The 12654-nt window shown below is 34.6% G+C and overlaps 2 protein-coding genes across 3 annotated transcripts in view; one reads left to right on the forward strand and one right to left on the reverse strand.

The window, feature by feature from the left end:
• Positions 1-872: 872 nt before the first annotated feature.
• The window catches only part of LOC129002066 (cAMP-dependent protein kinase type I regulatory subunit), a 159052-nt gene continuing 147270 nt past the window's right edge, over positions 873-12654 (reverse strand). For both annotated transcript variants that reach the window (XM_054429577.1, XM_054429578.1), the window contains exons 7-8: positions 11507-11602; positions 873-1204 (exon numbers count right to left, since the gene is read on the reverse strand). In XM_054429577.1, coding sequence (XP_054285552.1) covers positions 11518-11602 — 85 coding nt within the window. In that variant the 3' untranslated portion in view covers positions 873-1204; positions 11507-11517. The remainder of the gene's footprint in view (positions 1205-11506; positions 11603-12654) is intronic.
• Positions 1185-8722, forward strand: LOC129003600 (uncharacterized). The gene is made up of 5 exons (XM_054431897.1): positions 1185-1401; positions 2663-2806; positions 5018-5565; positions 6201-6371; positions 6838-8722. Exons 1-5 carry the CDS (start codon positions 1185-1187, stop codon positions 8653-8655), a joined length of 2898 nt encoding a protein of 965 aa, XP_054287872.1. The 3' UTR covers positions 8656-8722.

Below are 12654 nucleotides of genomic sequence, written 5' to 3' on the forward strand. Positions count from 1 at the left end.
TCTAATTACATTATCCTATATGTTTTGGTTTAAGAACCTTCAGTGAAATGCTAGCTTCAATTTTGAGCTATTCATTATTTAGATCGGTCGTACATGAAGCACGCTACTGAATTACGAATCAACAATAATAATAATTATTATTTTAACACTTATCTGCAATCAATGTTACGTAACTCCTTTTTTTAGTTATTCTACATGTATTGGTCTTAAAATAGGTCTACCCCCAAAAAAAGGCTTTCATTTGAGATGTTGACCATTTGAATCTGTTAAGTTCAAGATACTGTCTGTATTACTCAATTATTACCATTATTGTGAATACTATGTTGACCCGGGCAACGCCGAGTTTTGCTGCTAATATTGTATTAAAATTATGATTATATCAAATCAAAACCATTATAATATTTAATTTAAGGAAAGTGTCAGCCTCTTCTCAGCTAAAATAAAATTATTCATTTTCCTATGCAATACGGAAGTCACCTTATATTCTTCCTAAAAGGTTATAAAAAGAACGCCTCGTCTCCCGGAAACAAACAAAATACATATTGTCGTCCTTTCTGAGATCATCATATAAAACCTTAAAAATACCCCTTGAAGGTCTTACTTTTAGTAACGGATTGCCTCCCAACACTTTTGTTTCGTCTACGTTTACGATGCTTAAGTAAAAGTAAACTAAATAGTTCAGCTACTTTACTTATTCACCCTGAGAAATCTGAGCTACATGTCAGTTTTAGACATTTCTAACACTCTAGATTTTTTCCTCAAAAGATGTACAATTAGAGTAATGAACTTCTGAGTTAGTGTTTCAAAGTATAGCCTCGAAAAAACTATAAGTACTACAGGAAAACAAGAAGGCAGAAAATAAAAACTCATGGTTAATAAAATTTGATCCTTTTAATCTACAATTATTTATGTTTGTATGTAACACAATCAACACCTTTCTGTAAGTTCCACAGAAAAAAATAGAATCTACAAAACTTCAACAACATAAAACCAACATGTTTTCCAAATTACTGGGCAAGGTCATACAAAGGGATAATTTAGAATAATTGTACAAACAAAGGTGATTGTCGATAAAACAAATCCGTGACCCCGTACACAATAAATAAATAGCTAAAGTAGATGAGATAAATGAAACAAAGCACAAGTTGGCACAAGTGACCCCAGCTCTTGAAACAGATGGAGAGATGACGGAGACGTTCCAGGCCTGCCAACACAAAAAACATCAGTCAGAAACAATCAAACTACTAACTACAGCCTTAACAGAGATCTTGTCAATTAAGGTCGATTCACACATACATCAGTTCCGGCGCCTCACAGTCCAGTCAAGACACAGCAAAAAAATGATTTTTAATGGATTTTCTTTTGCCCCATCTACACTCATCCAGCGCAGTTCCCATGCAGGTCCGTCAGTCGCTCTGCCGCTGTCTGTCAGTCAATTTCAGATTTCCCACTGATATTTGGGATTGTTTCCTGAGGGTTGTGTGATGTGTTTGACATCCAAAAATTAGTGTTTTTGTTATTTAAATAATTGTGTTTATATTTTAAGTACTGTTTGTAACAATCATCAAGATGAAAGAAGAAGAATTTATACAATATAGTGTATTAATACAAAATTCTTGACTGTAACATCACTTTAAATAAAGTGACACTGAAACCAACTGATGGATAGTTGTCTGAGGAATTGCAGATGCAACTGTGACTGGACTGATGTATGAATCAACCTTTACAATGGTCTGTAGGGAGGGAAAAAGCTCTCAACAACCCTAAGAGTCAAACCACTAGACACTAGTAGTATTGGATTTATTTTTTGAGACGTACAAAATAACAAACAAAACTCTACTTTAATTGAAACAATCTAAACATGTTATTTTTCCTACAGTCACCCGACAATGTGGGCTTCCATGCAAGGATTATAGTACAGAAAGCCTTACACTTGAAAATAAGTTAACAATACTTAAAGATATTACGCCTACAATCAGCTGGTGCAGCGTTTCCCATTTCGTTCAATGTTTGGATTTAACCTAACCTGAAAATGTGTTGTACAGTGTTTAAAAGACTAATTATTTATTTGATTTATAGTAACTGTAGAAAAATTTAATGTGTAACACAAGTGCAAACTGCCTTTGCTACACTCCATAAACTTTCCACACTCGCCTACGGCTTGTGCGTAAACATTTCTCTCGTGTGCAGCAAAGTGCCCCTTTACCCACTAGTTACAAAAATGACAATTGAACTTTGCAAAAAACCCTTAAGGTGGTGCAATGATTTTTGGTCATGGTGGAATTTCAAACTTTTTAATAATGTAAGTTGTCAATATAAGGTTTAGAAGCAAACAAATATTTTTTTTGAAATTTTTTTATGGCTACTTTTTTGTTAACAGGTCTTTGAAATAGGCGATTTGGCACTCACTCTTTTGACTTTATCTCAAAAACGGTTTGAGTTAAGAATGTGAAATTTGGGGTATTAATCAATGATATTGTACTACAGGGTCTAAAAGTATTTATGTGTAAAAAAAATGAAAATCAATTTTACGTGCTGCTTTATTTGTAAAATAAAAAATATAAATTATTAGCTAATTGAAAAGAAAAATATTTTAGACCAGGAAGTTAAATCTAAGGAATGTATAGGAATTTAATTTATTTTTAAATATTAATATTTGTAGGCTGTAAAGTCAAAAGATATTTCCGCTGTAACGCCCGCACTGCTCAGCCTGCAACCCAGAGCGCTCCGTGCCCCCACCACTCCTCACTTTCTCCTCCGCTGATGACTCAGCCACGGCGCCGCACCGACCGCACGCTCTCGGCTCGTTGGCGTGTACATAGCATTTCGTGAGCAAAACGTTGAGTGTTCTTGGTGATGTGTTGAGAATTTATTCAAATGTAGTGACACAGGTTATTGTTTGAAATAGTGTAGTGTTGTGTGGTGATAATGTAGCGGTGCTTAGTAGTGCGCTTATGGTAAAGTATACTCAATTCCTCGTTTACTTGTCAGTATAGAGGCATTACGGATGTTTACCCAAATCATTTCCAGTATTTAAAGCAAATTTCCAATTAATTATTAATATTTCTTTTGGAAAACATGCCTATAGAAAATTTTACACAGATTAGCCTGCAGCACTTGGTGCGAACTACAGCATAAATTGTAATATTAATTAAACTAATGGCTGACAAATTGGATTATGGTTTATAATTCCTAAGCCCAGTGACGTACTCAGGAGGGGGATGAAGGAAATATATCCCCCCCCGAAATTTTGAAAAAGAAAAAATACAAATTATAGTTCAAGCCGAGTAGTTACTCCCGCCGTTTACCCGGGGTTTGGTACGCACGATTTAGTTATGCGGCCGTTTTTTATGACGTTTATCCGATATTCGGCCGTCATCGATCGATGGTACCGATAATGTGCAACTGATATTAAAACTCTTTAAGGTAAGATCAATAAACTCCTACTTTCAGAATATGTTAACATTTTGTCCCTATTTGAGTTATTTGGAATTTTTTAACTTAAAAGAAAAGTTATAAACATAATTTTAAAATGAGTTAGCTACATAAATGTAAGTTTAATTTGTTAATAAGTGATTAGAAATAGGCCTTATAATCCCTTATAATTCCTTTCTTTCTTTAAAAACCCGACTAAAAAAAGCTTAAACTTGTGAGTTTTTTTAAAACTCAACTCGACTCAACCTCAAAAATTACTAATCTAATTAAATTACTAATTAAAGATAAATATTACCCTCTACAATTGTTTAAATTAGCAATTTTTTATACAAAATGTACAAATTCCATACCCCCCAAACCCCCCCGGTCTATCCCATCCTTCAAAACTATATCCCCCCGAAATTAAATCCTGGGTACGCCACTGCCTAAGCCGTCAAATTTTTCACGGCTTAGGGAAATTCTGTACTGAAAAGTAAAAGTGGAATAGAGTATATTGTTGTGCAGTGACATAAAACAATACCTTTATAATTAATTGTTTAAAATTATTAATTAAATTTTAAAAATTGAGTGGGCTTATTTGTTTAATCCTTATAATTATAGAGAACTGATACCAGTTTCATTTAATAAAAATGCCTTACAAAGGAAGAATTTATCGAAAACGTGGCAAGCGTTCTAGATCTATGAAACTTTTCATAGCAAGACAAAGGGAAAAAACGTCAAATGCTCCTGATGAAACAAGTGAAGACATTTTTAATAGACTTCTAGAACAAACCAGGTAGGTCTGACAACTTCTGCTCTCATGCATTATAATATACTAGATAATTAACATAATTTTGACCATAGGTGTCATAACCAGTTATAAATTGTTGTTCAACATATTATAATGATAAAGAAGTACTTGTTTTCAATTGATCATTGCTGGATAACCTTTTTGCATTATGCCTATGAGCTCCAATTACTATATCCTATTTTCATAGATGGGATTTTACTACGTTTAGAACAGGATACTAAACATTTATTGTTCTTAAAGTTTATAAATTGTTTGCAAAAACGGCCAAGCTTATATGTAACGCACGATCGCTTTTCACACTTGGCCATTTTTGCAAACAATTTAGGATATATTATGCCACGATAATTAAAAATTATTAGCCGTGTGTGTTATAAGGAGGGCCGTGTGTGTTATAAATGTGCCGTAATATAATTACAGTTAAAAATTAAGTTATCTTGAATTTTAATTACATTTTAACATATGTAATTCCCGCAAAGTTTTGCGGGGGAACAGATAGTTTCACTGATTTTTTTCGCTTATTTTGGTGTTTATATATTTTTGTTGATAATATCACTGAATTATTTGTTTGTGACTTTACTCAAAACTACGGGTGGAAAAATATTTTGGGCTTATGGAAAACCCGTTTGATTTGGCCCTGCTTTAACATTTCTGTATAATAGCAATAACATCAAATATTTGGGTACAAACAAATTACTACAGAAAATATCTTCTTTTTTTTTAGGCATGAAACGCTTGCGGCTCAAGAAACAAATACACAAAGCTCAATGCTCAATGATTCAAATTCAATTTTAGAGCTTGCGGAACTTGAGACGAATGCAATCCCCAACCATAATCGTAGTTGTCTAAAAGTCAAAAATTCAGATCCGAATTCACCTTTCAAGCTCAATGATGATCTTCAGATGACAGTTGAAGACAGCGATGAAGATGAAATGGTCGTTGACGACCCAGATTATTTCCCCCCTCTAACAGTGGAGAGATCAGTCGACACGGAAAAGGTTTTATTAAAGGGAAGAAGAATTGTGGATATTGACCATTTTTCCTCACAAATGGAAATTATTGCATCCCATCCTAATAAATGCACTATGGGGAAATACAAATTAAAGAAAGAAATCTGTAATGGTCTGTACTCAACACTGGTGTACTACTGTGATAATTGCGAAAAAGAGTTTTCCGTAACAACTTCTCCAGCAAGTGATAAGGAAGACATAAACGATGCGTTGGCCTGGGCTGCAATGTCAGTTGGAATAGGATATTCTCAAGTTGAAGAACTCTTTAGTATCCTTGATTTAAAAATAATGGGACAACAAAAGTACCATAAACATGAACAAGCAGTTGGAAAAGTAAGTCTTTGTAAAATTAACACTTATCCTAAAGTTAATCCTACGGTTAATTAACTTGGTCCATTGTGTGGTTAAATTTCATGCAACTTTTTTATAACTTGGTTTGTTAAATTTCATACAAGATACGTATTTATATGAATGTGAAATGAATTGCCCTTTTACATTGTTTCAATTATCAACTTCAGACCACCCCGAACGTTTTTTGAAGTGAACTCCTCATTTTGACATGGTGTTCATTTCCGGCCGCCAAATTAAATCTGCCATATTGGAGAGAAATTTTTTTTTCAAATTTAAAGGTTGGGTTGTGACCCATTAGTTCAAACTACATGTTGAATCCTATTACGATCACGAAAACTGTTTTGAAAATCTCCTTCCAATCTCAAGTTATGGCTAAACGATAAATTATTTTTCACTGTCCCGAAAGCAGCCGTTTTGGTGATTTTTTCGGTGAAATTACCATTTTTATTTTAAATTTCAAAAAGGTGATATCTCAGAAACGATACAATATAATACAAAAACAATTGCGACGTTGACTTTAGCGTTGAAAAACAGTCTTAAATCAATCAAGTATATTCAAGTAGGCTACGCATAAGTATCTTTTATCGTTGGCTAATTCGTATTTTGTAATTTTTTAGGGGTGGGAAGATTGTTTATTACGAAAAATGCAAGAAAACGCAGAGGAAGAAAGGCGAATAGCTATCGAGAAAGGGAATTATCTGAACGGAATTCCCTTCATCACTGTGATTGGAGATGGAGGATGGGCCAAGAGATCTTATGGGCATGGGATGAATTCTCTAAGTGGAGTGGTAAGTACACTTTAATTGTTATGTTTATGTCGCACTTAAAGATTGCATATTTTTTGGGACAGATGGAGGGGTAAATTTCTAAATCCTACGCGCCAAGCACCGTGGTCTGACCGTGTACCTTGACTCCCCTGACTCCCGCCGACCATGCGGATCGATGGTATAAGGGTCGCCAAAAACGTATATCACAAAAAAGTGAAAAAATCTGTGGTTTTTCAATATTTGAGTTATTCTTAAACAGTACGATCAACTAAAATATGTATGAAAAATGACAAATATTGGGGTAATTTACAACACTGGTTTTAAAAAGATAACACGCTTTTTACAGTTCAAAATAAACATTCTCTTCAGCTGATTTTCAGCAGACAGTTTTTGAAGCTTACAATTTTCGCCGCCCGCCTTTTTATTTGGCCGCTACTCTAAGAAATTCAATACTAATGATTTAATAACTCATATAATTTTATTGCAGGGAGTGATTGTTGGCGCAGAAACTCAAAAACTGCTGTATCTGGGCGTCCGGAACAAATTTTGTTTTGCCTGCGCAAATCCCAATAAAAAGAAAGTGGATCATCTTTGCTTTAAAAACTATAACGGTCCTTCAACGGGGATGGAAACAAGTGTCATAGTAGAGGGGTTCAGAAGAAGCGAGGAAGACTATGGACTAATCTATCGTAACTATATTGGAGACGGTGATTCAAGTGTATTTGCCCGTATTCAGGAAGGGTGTTATTACGGCAGGTATGTGAAAAAAGTGGAATGCGCAAATCATGTTACTCGCGCACTCAACGACAACCTTCACAAATTGTCCGAAGACACTAAATATCCATTGGAAACTCGCAAGCTCATTAGTAAGCCAGCGCCAAATGAAAGTATATCAAGGCTTGAACGCATGGTAAAAGGTGTCCGTACAGCGATAAAGGAAGCTGGCGTGACAAAAAGTTCGGAAGCGGTAAAAAATTTGCGCCACGATTTGCACAACGCTCCAGATCACGTTTTCGGCAAACATGACAAATGCCGCTCATTTTGCACACGAAAAACAATTGGCGAGGAAAATGTACTGCCCCAGATGGATGTAGACTTTTTGTGCAAAATAAGAGCACTTATTGGAAACCTAGAAAGTAAATGTGACAGCCTGGTTTTTGACCAAACGACAAACGTCGCTGAAAGGTACATGGGCTGCGTGGCAAAGTTTACAGGTGGCAAAAGAATAAACTTTTCAACAGGTGGATCTTTTCGTCAACGATGTTTTGGCGCTGGTCTCGCCCACAGTGCAGGACCAAGCTGGCACTTGAGTCCCTGGAAAAAACTGAAAAACCGCAGTCCAGGGCAGGTATTTAGAAAAAAAATCCTCTCACGGGAAAAAAGAAAAATTAAAAGAAAAATTTTATTTTCAGGAAAGAAAAGTATGAAGAGAAAGAGGAATGGGAAAGACGGTTCCTACGACAAAGAATACGGCCCCCTAGCAGTAAAGGCAGATATAGAGGAGGTCGAAATGGTTGCCAAATCTAAAACATTTCTGCAAAACTTGAGAAATGATATTAAAAATGGAAATGAAGAATGGGAAAGGAAAACTGTTGGGCAACGTAACAATGAGTTATGGTTCGAAAAAAGAATGAACAGACTAACTGCTTCAAAGTTCGGATTTGTGATTAAACGCCTACCGCATACACCTTGCCATAATCTTGTAAAATCCATCCTCTACTCAAGATCATTAACCTCAGAGGCCATAACTTTCGGAAGAGATCACGAAGACATAGCTATCAAACTTTATGAAAACTCAACAAACAACAGCGTAGAGCCTTGTGGATTGTTTATCGACGTGTCCAATCCTTTTCTTGGCGCCAGTCCGGATGGAATAGTTGGTGAAGAAGGCATCGTTGAAGTGAAGTGCTTAGCTTCCGTAAAGGAAGAAACTTTGTCAGAAGCGGTAAAAGCTAAGAAAAACATGTGTCTAGAGTTGTCAAAAGAAGGGGAAATCAAACTAAAGAAGAATCACAATTACTTTTACCAGATTCAAGGCCAGCTCGCAATTACAAGCCGCAACTGGTGCGACTTTATTGTCTACACAAAAAAGGGGGAGATTTTTGTGGAACGAATACAAAAGGACACAACATTTTGGACCAAAAATATGTTGCCGAAGTTGACCAGATTTTACCAGGACTGTTTGCTCCCAGAAATTGTGGATAGCAGAATTGTTAGAGAAATGAAATGTAGAGATCCAGTTTACATCCTAGAAGCACAAAAAAAACTCAAAAATGCAAAACAAGAAAAAGCTAAAAAATCATAGTTTTTAAAATCCGTGCTATCTAATTCAAAATTGGCCCATAAAATGTTCTCAAATTATTAAGAAACACATCAATAAATGCTAACCAATAAATCTTTTAATTAACTCAATGATCAACATTAAAAACTTTCAAACTTAATTAAAGTCTTGTATTTTTTATTATAATTTTTTCTGGTAATTTTTTACAAAATTTCGCAAATTGGTCCATTTCCGCAAAGGTCGCCACTAATAAATCTTTTTATTAGCTTAGCTCAATGGAGGGTGATAATAATCTTCAGAGTTGAATAAACTCTCTTATTTATTTAGAAACATCATTGTATACAACTAAAACTAAGTCATAATGATCTATCTTCTTAATTCTGTAAGGGTTTCGCCTAACGTTCCTTCTGTAAACGCGCTTCAAAACTTTTCCAACTTATATTTTACTGTTTTTAATGTAATTTGTAATTCAACAGCTGATTACATTAACGAATTTTTAGGTCAGATTGTAAACAAATGTACACTTCGGGCACAAAATGTGAATAGTGAAAAATGTGAAGGTGGTTTTTAATGTAATGTAAATAATTTTTATATTTTTTGTAAGTAAATATTAAAGTGTACTGTTTGTGCACGTGCTCCATCGTAATATTGTAATTACATACACATGATCAAATGTCAATCATGCGATTGTAGGCATGCTTTAGAAAATATGTTTCAATCATAATTTGTAAATGTTGCGTGTAAATAAAATGTTACTTCCTGAAATCTTTCTTATTCCATTTTATTTATATTGACCTTACCTGTAAAGATTGCGTGCAATTATTTTTTTAAGCAGCGTTTACTCTACAAACCAGAAACAATACTTTGTCTGAATATTAATAATTAGAATCCAGATTCACATTTACAGTATCTGCGTTTTATGATAAAACGCAAAAGAATGAAGCTGCATTCCAGAAACTCACACAATTTTATCCTATTTTTATTTCAATATAAATTTGAATGTAATATCATATAATCAAATAAAGCATATTACTGGAATTTTAATTTGTTGAGTGAAATAATGCGATGTTTGACAAAAGCAAGATAAGTAGGTCAGTCCGGTAAATGACCATTGAACTATTATGGTTTGTTACAAATTTTTGGTCGTTGATAAAGTAGAGATTGCAACGAATGAATTATGTCTTAAAGCCATTTATATTACAATCACTCAGTTCTAAAATAGACCTCTTCCTTTGATTTCGATTAACCGTAGGATAGTTAACAATGTAACTTTACCAATGGTAAAAAAATATAGTTAATTATTATTAATATATGAAAAATCCAGTTGTTTCTTTACAAATTACGATCTTACTGTTCTGTACAAAGGTCACGATAAAGGTTATCTGGTAAGTGGACATGGCCAGACTCTACCGATGACCACAGCGCAGGTCAGGGGCCAGGACATTGGGATGTACGGCGAACCTAACAGCCACCAGCCGCCGAAACAGAGCAAGCTCGGAGGACAGTCGGGCAGTCGAGGGTTGGGGCGGTAAGGGGGAGGCAGAGAACCGGGGGAGGGGAAGCGGCCAAATGCGCCCCTCCACTTTGCTGTCGTACGCATCGCTCCGAACGCCGACGGTGCTGCTGCCTGGGCGGATTTTGTTTACTACAGAGCTCACTGCACCACCTTAAGAAGTTGGTTTCCTCCTCTAGTTACAAAAATGACAATTGAACTTTGCAAAAAACCCTTAAGAAGTTGGTTTCCTAAGTTATTTATACAGCTATCTTACAGCAGTTTATTTATTAACAATTCATGATATAAAGTGTTATACTCTGCATTATCTCAGTAATTGCACTTTATATTTTATAATCACCAAGTGTTGCCTAAACTAAGATAAATGGGCTAGGGTACCTAAATCAGATCTTTATGTGACAGAGGAAAAAATACTGTGGAATTTACAAGGAATCCAGGCGAGAAGGTACAATGCTGACAATTTCACATTTGTTATTATTATTACAATTTTGAGAGTGACAATATTTCAACCAAAGCAGATACCTTTTGAACACATTTTGAAGTTAGATCGTCAAAGTGTAAACCTTACAATTTAAAGAGTTTGTACATCAATGGGTGTAATATTAATGAAACATAGCGTAAGGCTAATTATCGATGTTCAATCAATCAATCAATCAAATCATTCTTTATTAAATAAAACACAGAGTAAATGTGTTGAATAGTGTCAAGCCAATAACATTAGAAAATATACATTTAGTCGCCAGGCTGACATAAAATAAAAACAATAATATGAAACACGGTGAAGATTTAAAATTTAAAAAAATAAATAAAAAGTTACCCTAGTTATGTTATGGAATTCAAGTGTGTTTGTTAGCAATCACGGAGTGACTGTGGTGAATGTAGGGGATATCTGCATTTCCTCTGTAAGATCCAGAGGTCTTGTATCGTATTAATGGAAAATTTTAAAACTTCAGTGCGTTACAAGATCTATTTATCTCGTTCATTTAATGTTTACTAGTTGTTTCATCAATAAAAATGCATTGTACAAGTTTTGTTTCTTAACGATAACTGTAAGCCAAAATATCAATGTCGTAACTTAAAGGGAAGAAGCCAAATTATGGGTCCCGCACTACGGGCTATGTACGATACGAGACCTCGAGATCTCGTAACGCACTGAACGTGTTAAACATACATTTCGTCCTAAAGATGTAACGGAGATACATTTACACATTAGTATTTATTTTTATAATAATGATTGGCATTTTGACTATGGTCTAAACTAGTATAGTGAACAAAAGAGTAAGAAAAGGGAAAAGAGTTTAGGTTAGGAATGTTTCAGTTAAAGAATAGCAGTTTGCTCTATATTAACACTAAGGTACACACCAGAGTATGGACTAGACCGAGAGAGATACAAAACTGTTGTATTGTGTGATGTTGCGTTTGAGAATGTCTGCGCACGGCCCCAACAGTCGTTCAAATCTGAACAAACAAACATTTAAATTAAAACAGAACAGTATCAAAACTTCAAATTAATAAACACTTAAACCATTCTAGATAAAGTAGTCTAGTCAGTAAATTATTGGTCAAATGTTTATTTTGATAAGGCAACAAGATTACAAATCTACCTCCATAACTTCTTCAATCATAACAAAACCTGGACATTTTCTAAAATTAGTGATGTGTTAAGTAAATTCTGGGAACAGTATCGGCAATCCTTGTTAAATGTACCAGTATCAAGAAAATGGTTTTACGCCAAGATAGGTTTGAAATTAAGTTTCCTTGTATGATTCCAGTACCATAATAATTCAAACACAGCCTGACACTCTGACGTTAAGACAATGCACTTTGCACCCTAGTGTGGTGACTTATCACAAGTGTGGTTACCATAAATCCATCCTTGGGTGTCAAATTCAAAACTCAAAAACATCAAAACATTGCAAAAGTGATAGTGGCAACATCCTTAGGCAACTGTTACAATTAAAGCCATTGTCAACAATATTTTACTTGACATGAAAAAAACAACTTATGGAATCACAGAAATGAACGGACGACCAATAAGCTATTGACTGTGAAGTGTGAATATTAAAAAAATTGTAAATTCCCAATCATATTTAGTATTTACGTACAACTCAAAGATTTTTCTTCAGTTATCAACATTTCTTGCACGATTCTCAATAAAAAAACCCTCAATAACAAGTCACTCTTGTTAACCAGTGTTATTTTCAAATACCCTTGATTTTCTATTATCACTAATCACTTATCATCGCAAACCTCTATGAGAAGTCTACCTTGATTTTGTTATCAAGTCTTATTTGATAATCCACATGAGAGAATTGCTATCAATCTAACAGTTTAAATGTTTATTTTATTTTTGTAGGTAATGAAGATGACCACTGAGACTGTAAGTTCTGGGTCTCACGATTGATATAGATTTATAATTTTATAAGCAAGTTAGATCGATTGTACAGAGAGCAGTTTATTTACAGAGAGTATTGAATAGATTTAGCTTAGACATATCTTGGCAATAGACT

The sequence above is a fragment of the Macrosteles quadrilineatus genome, unplaced genomic scaffold (genome assembly GCF_028750875.1).
Source record: "Macrosteles quadrilineatus isolate MER2022 unplaced genomic scaffold, UCM_ALF_1.0 Scaffold_9__3_contigs__length_116548681, whole genome shotgun sequence".
Classification (NCBI taxonomy): domain Eukaryota; kingdom Metazoa; phylum Arthropoda; class Insecta; order Hemiptera; family Cicadellidae; genus Macrosteles; species Macrosteles quadrilineatus.

Coding starts and splice junctions, on each gene's coding strand:
- LOC129003600 (XM_054431897.1), top strand. CDS start 1,185: ATGACGGAGACGTTCCAGGCCTGCCAACACAAAAAACATCAGTCAGAA. Junction 1,402..2,662: donor CCAGCGCAGTTCCCATGCAG/GTCCGTCAGTCG, acceptor TAATATTTGTAG/GCTGTAAAGTCAAAAGATAT. Junction 2,807..5,017: donor CGACCGCACGCTCTCGGCTC/GTTGGCGTGTAC, acceptor ATTCAATTTTAG/AGCTTGCGGAACTTGAGACG.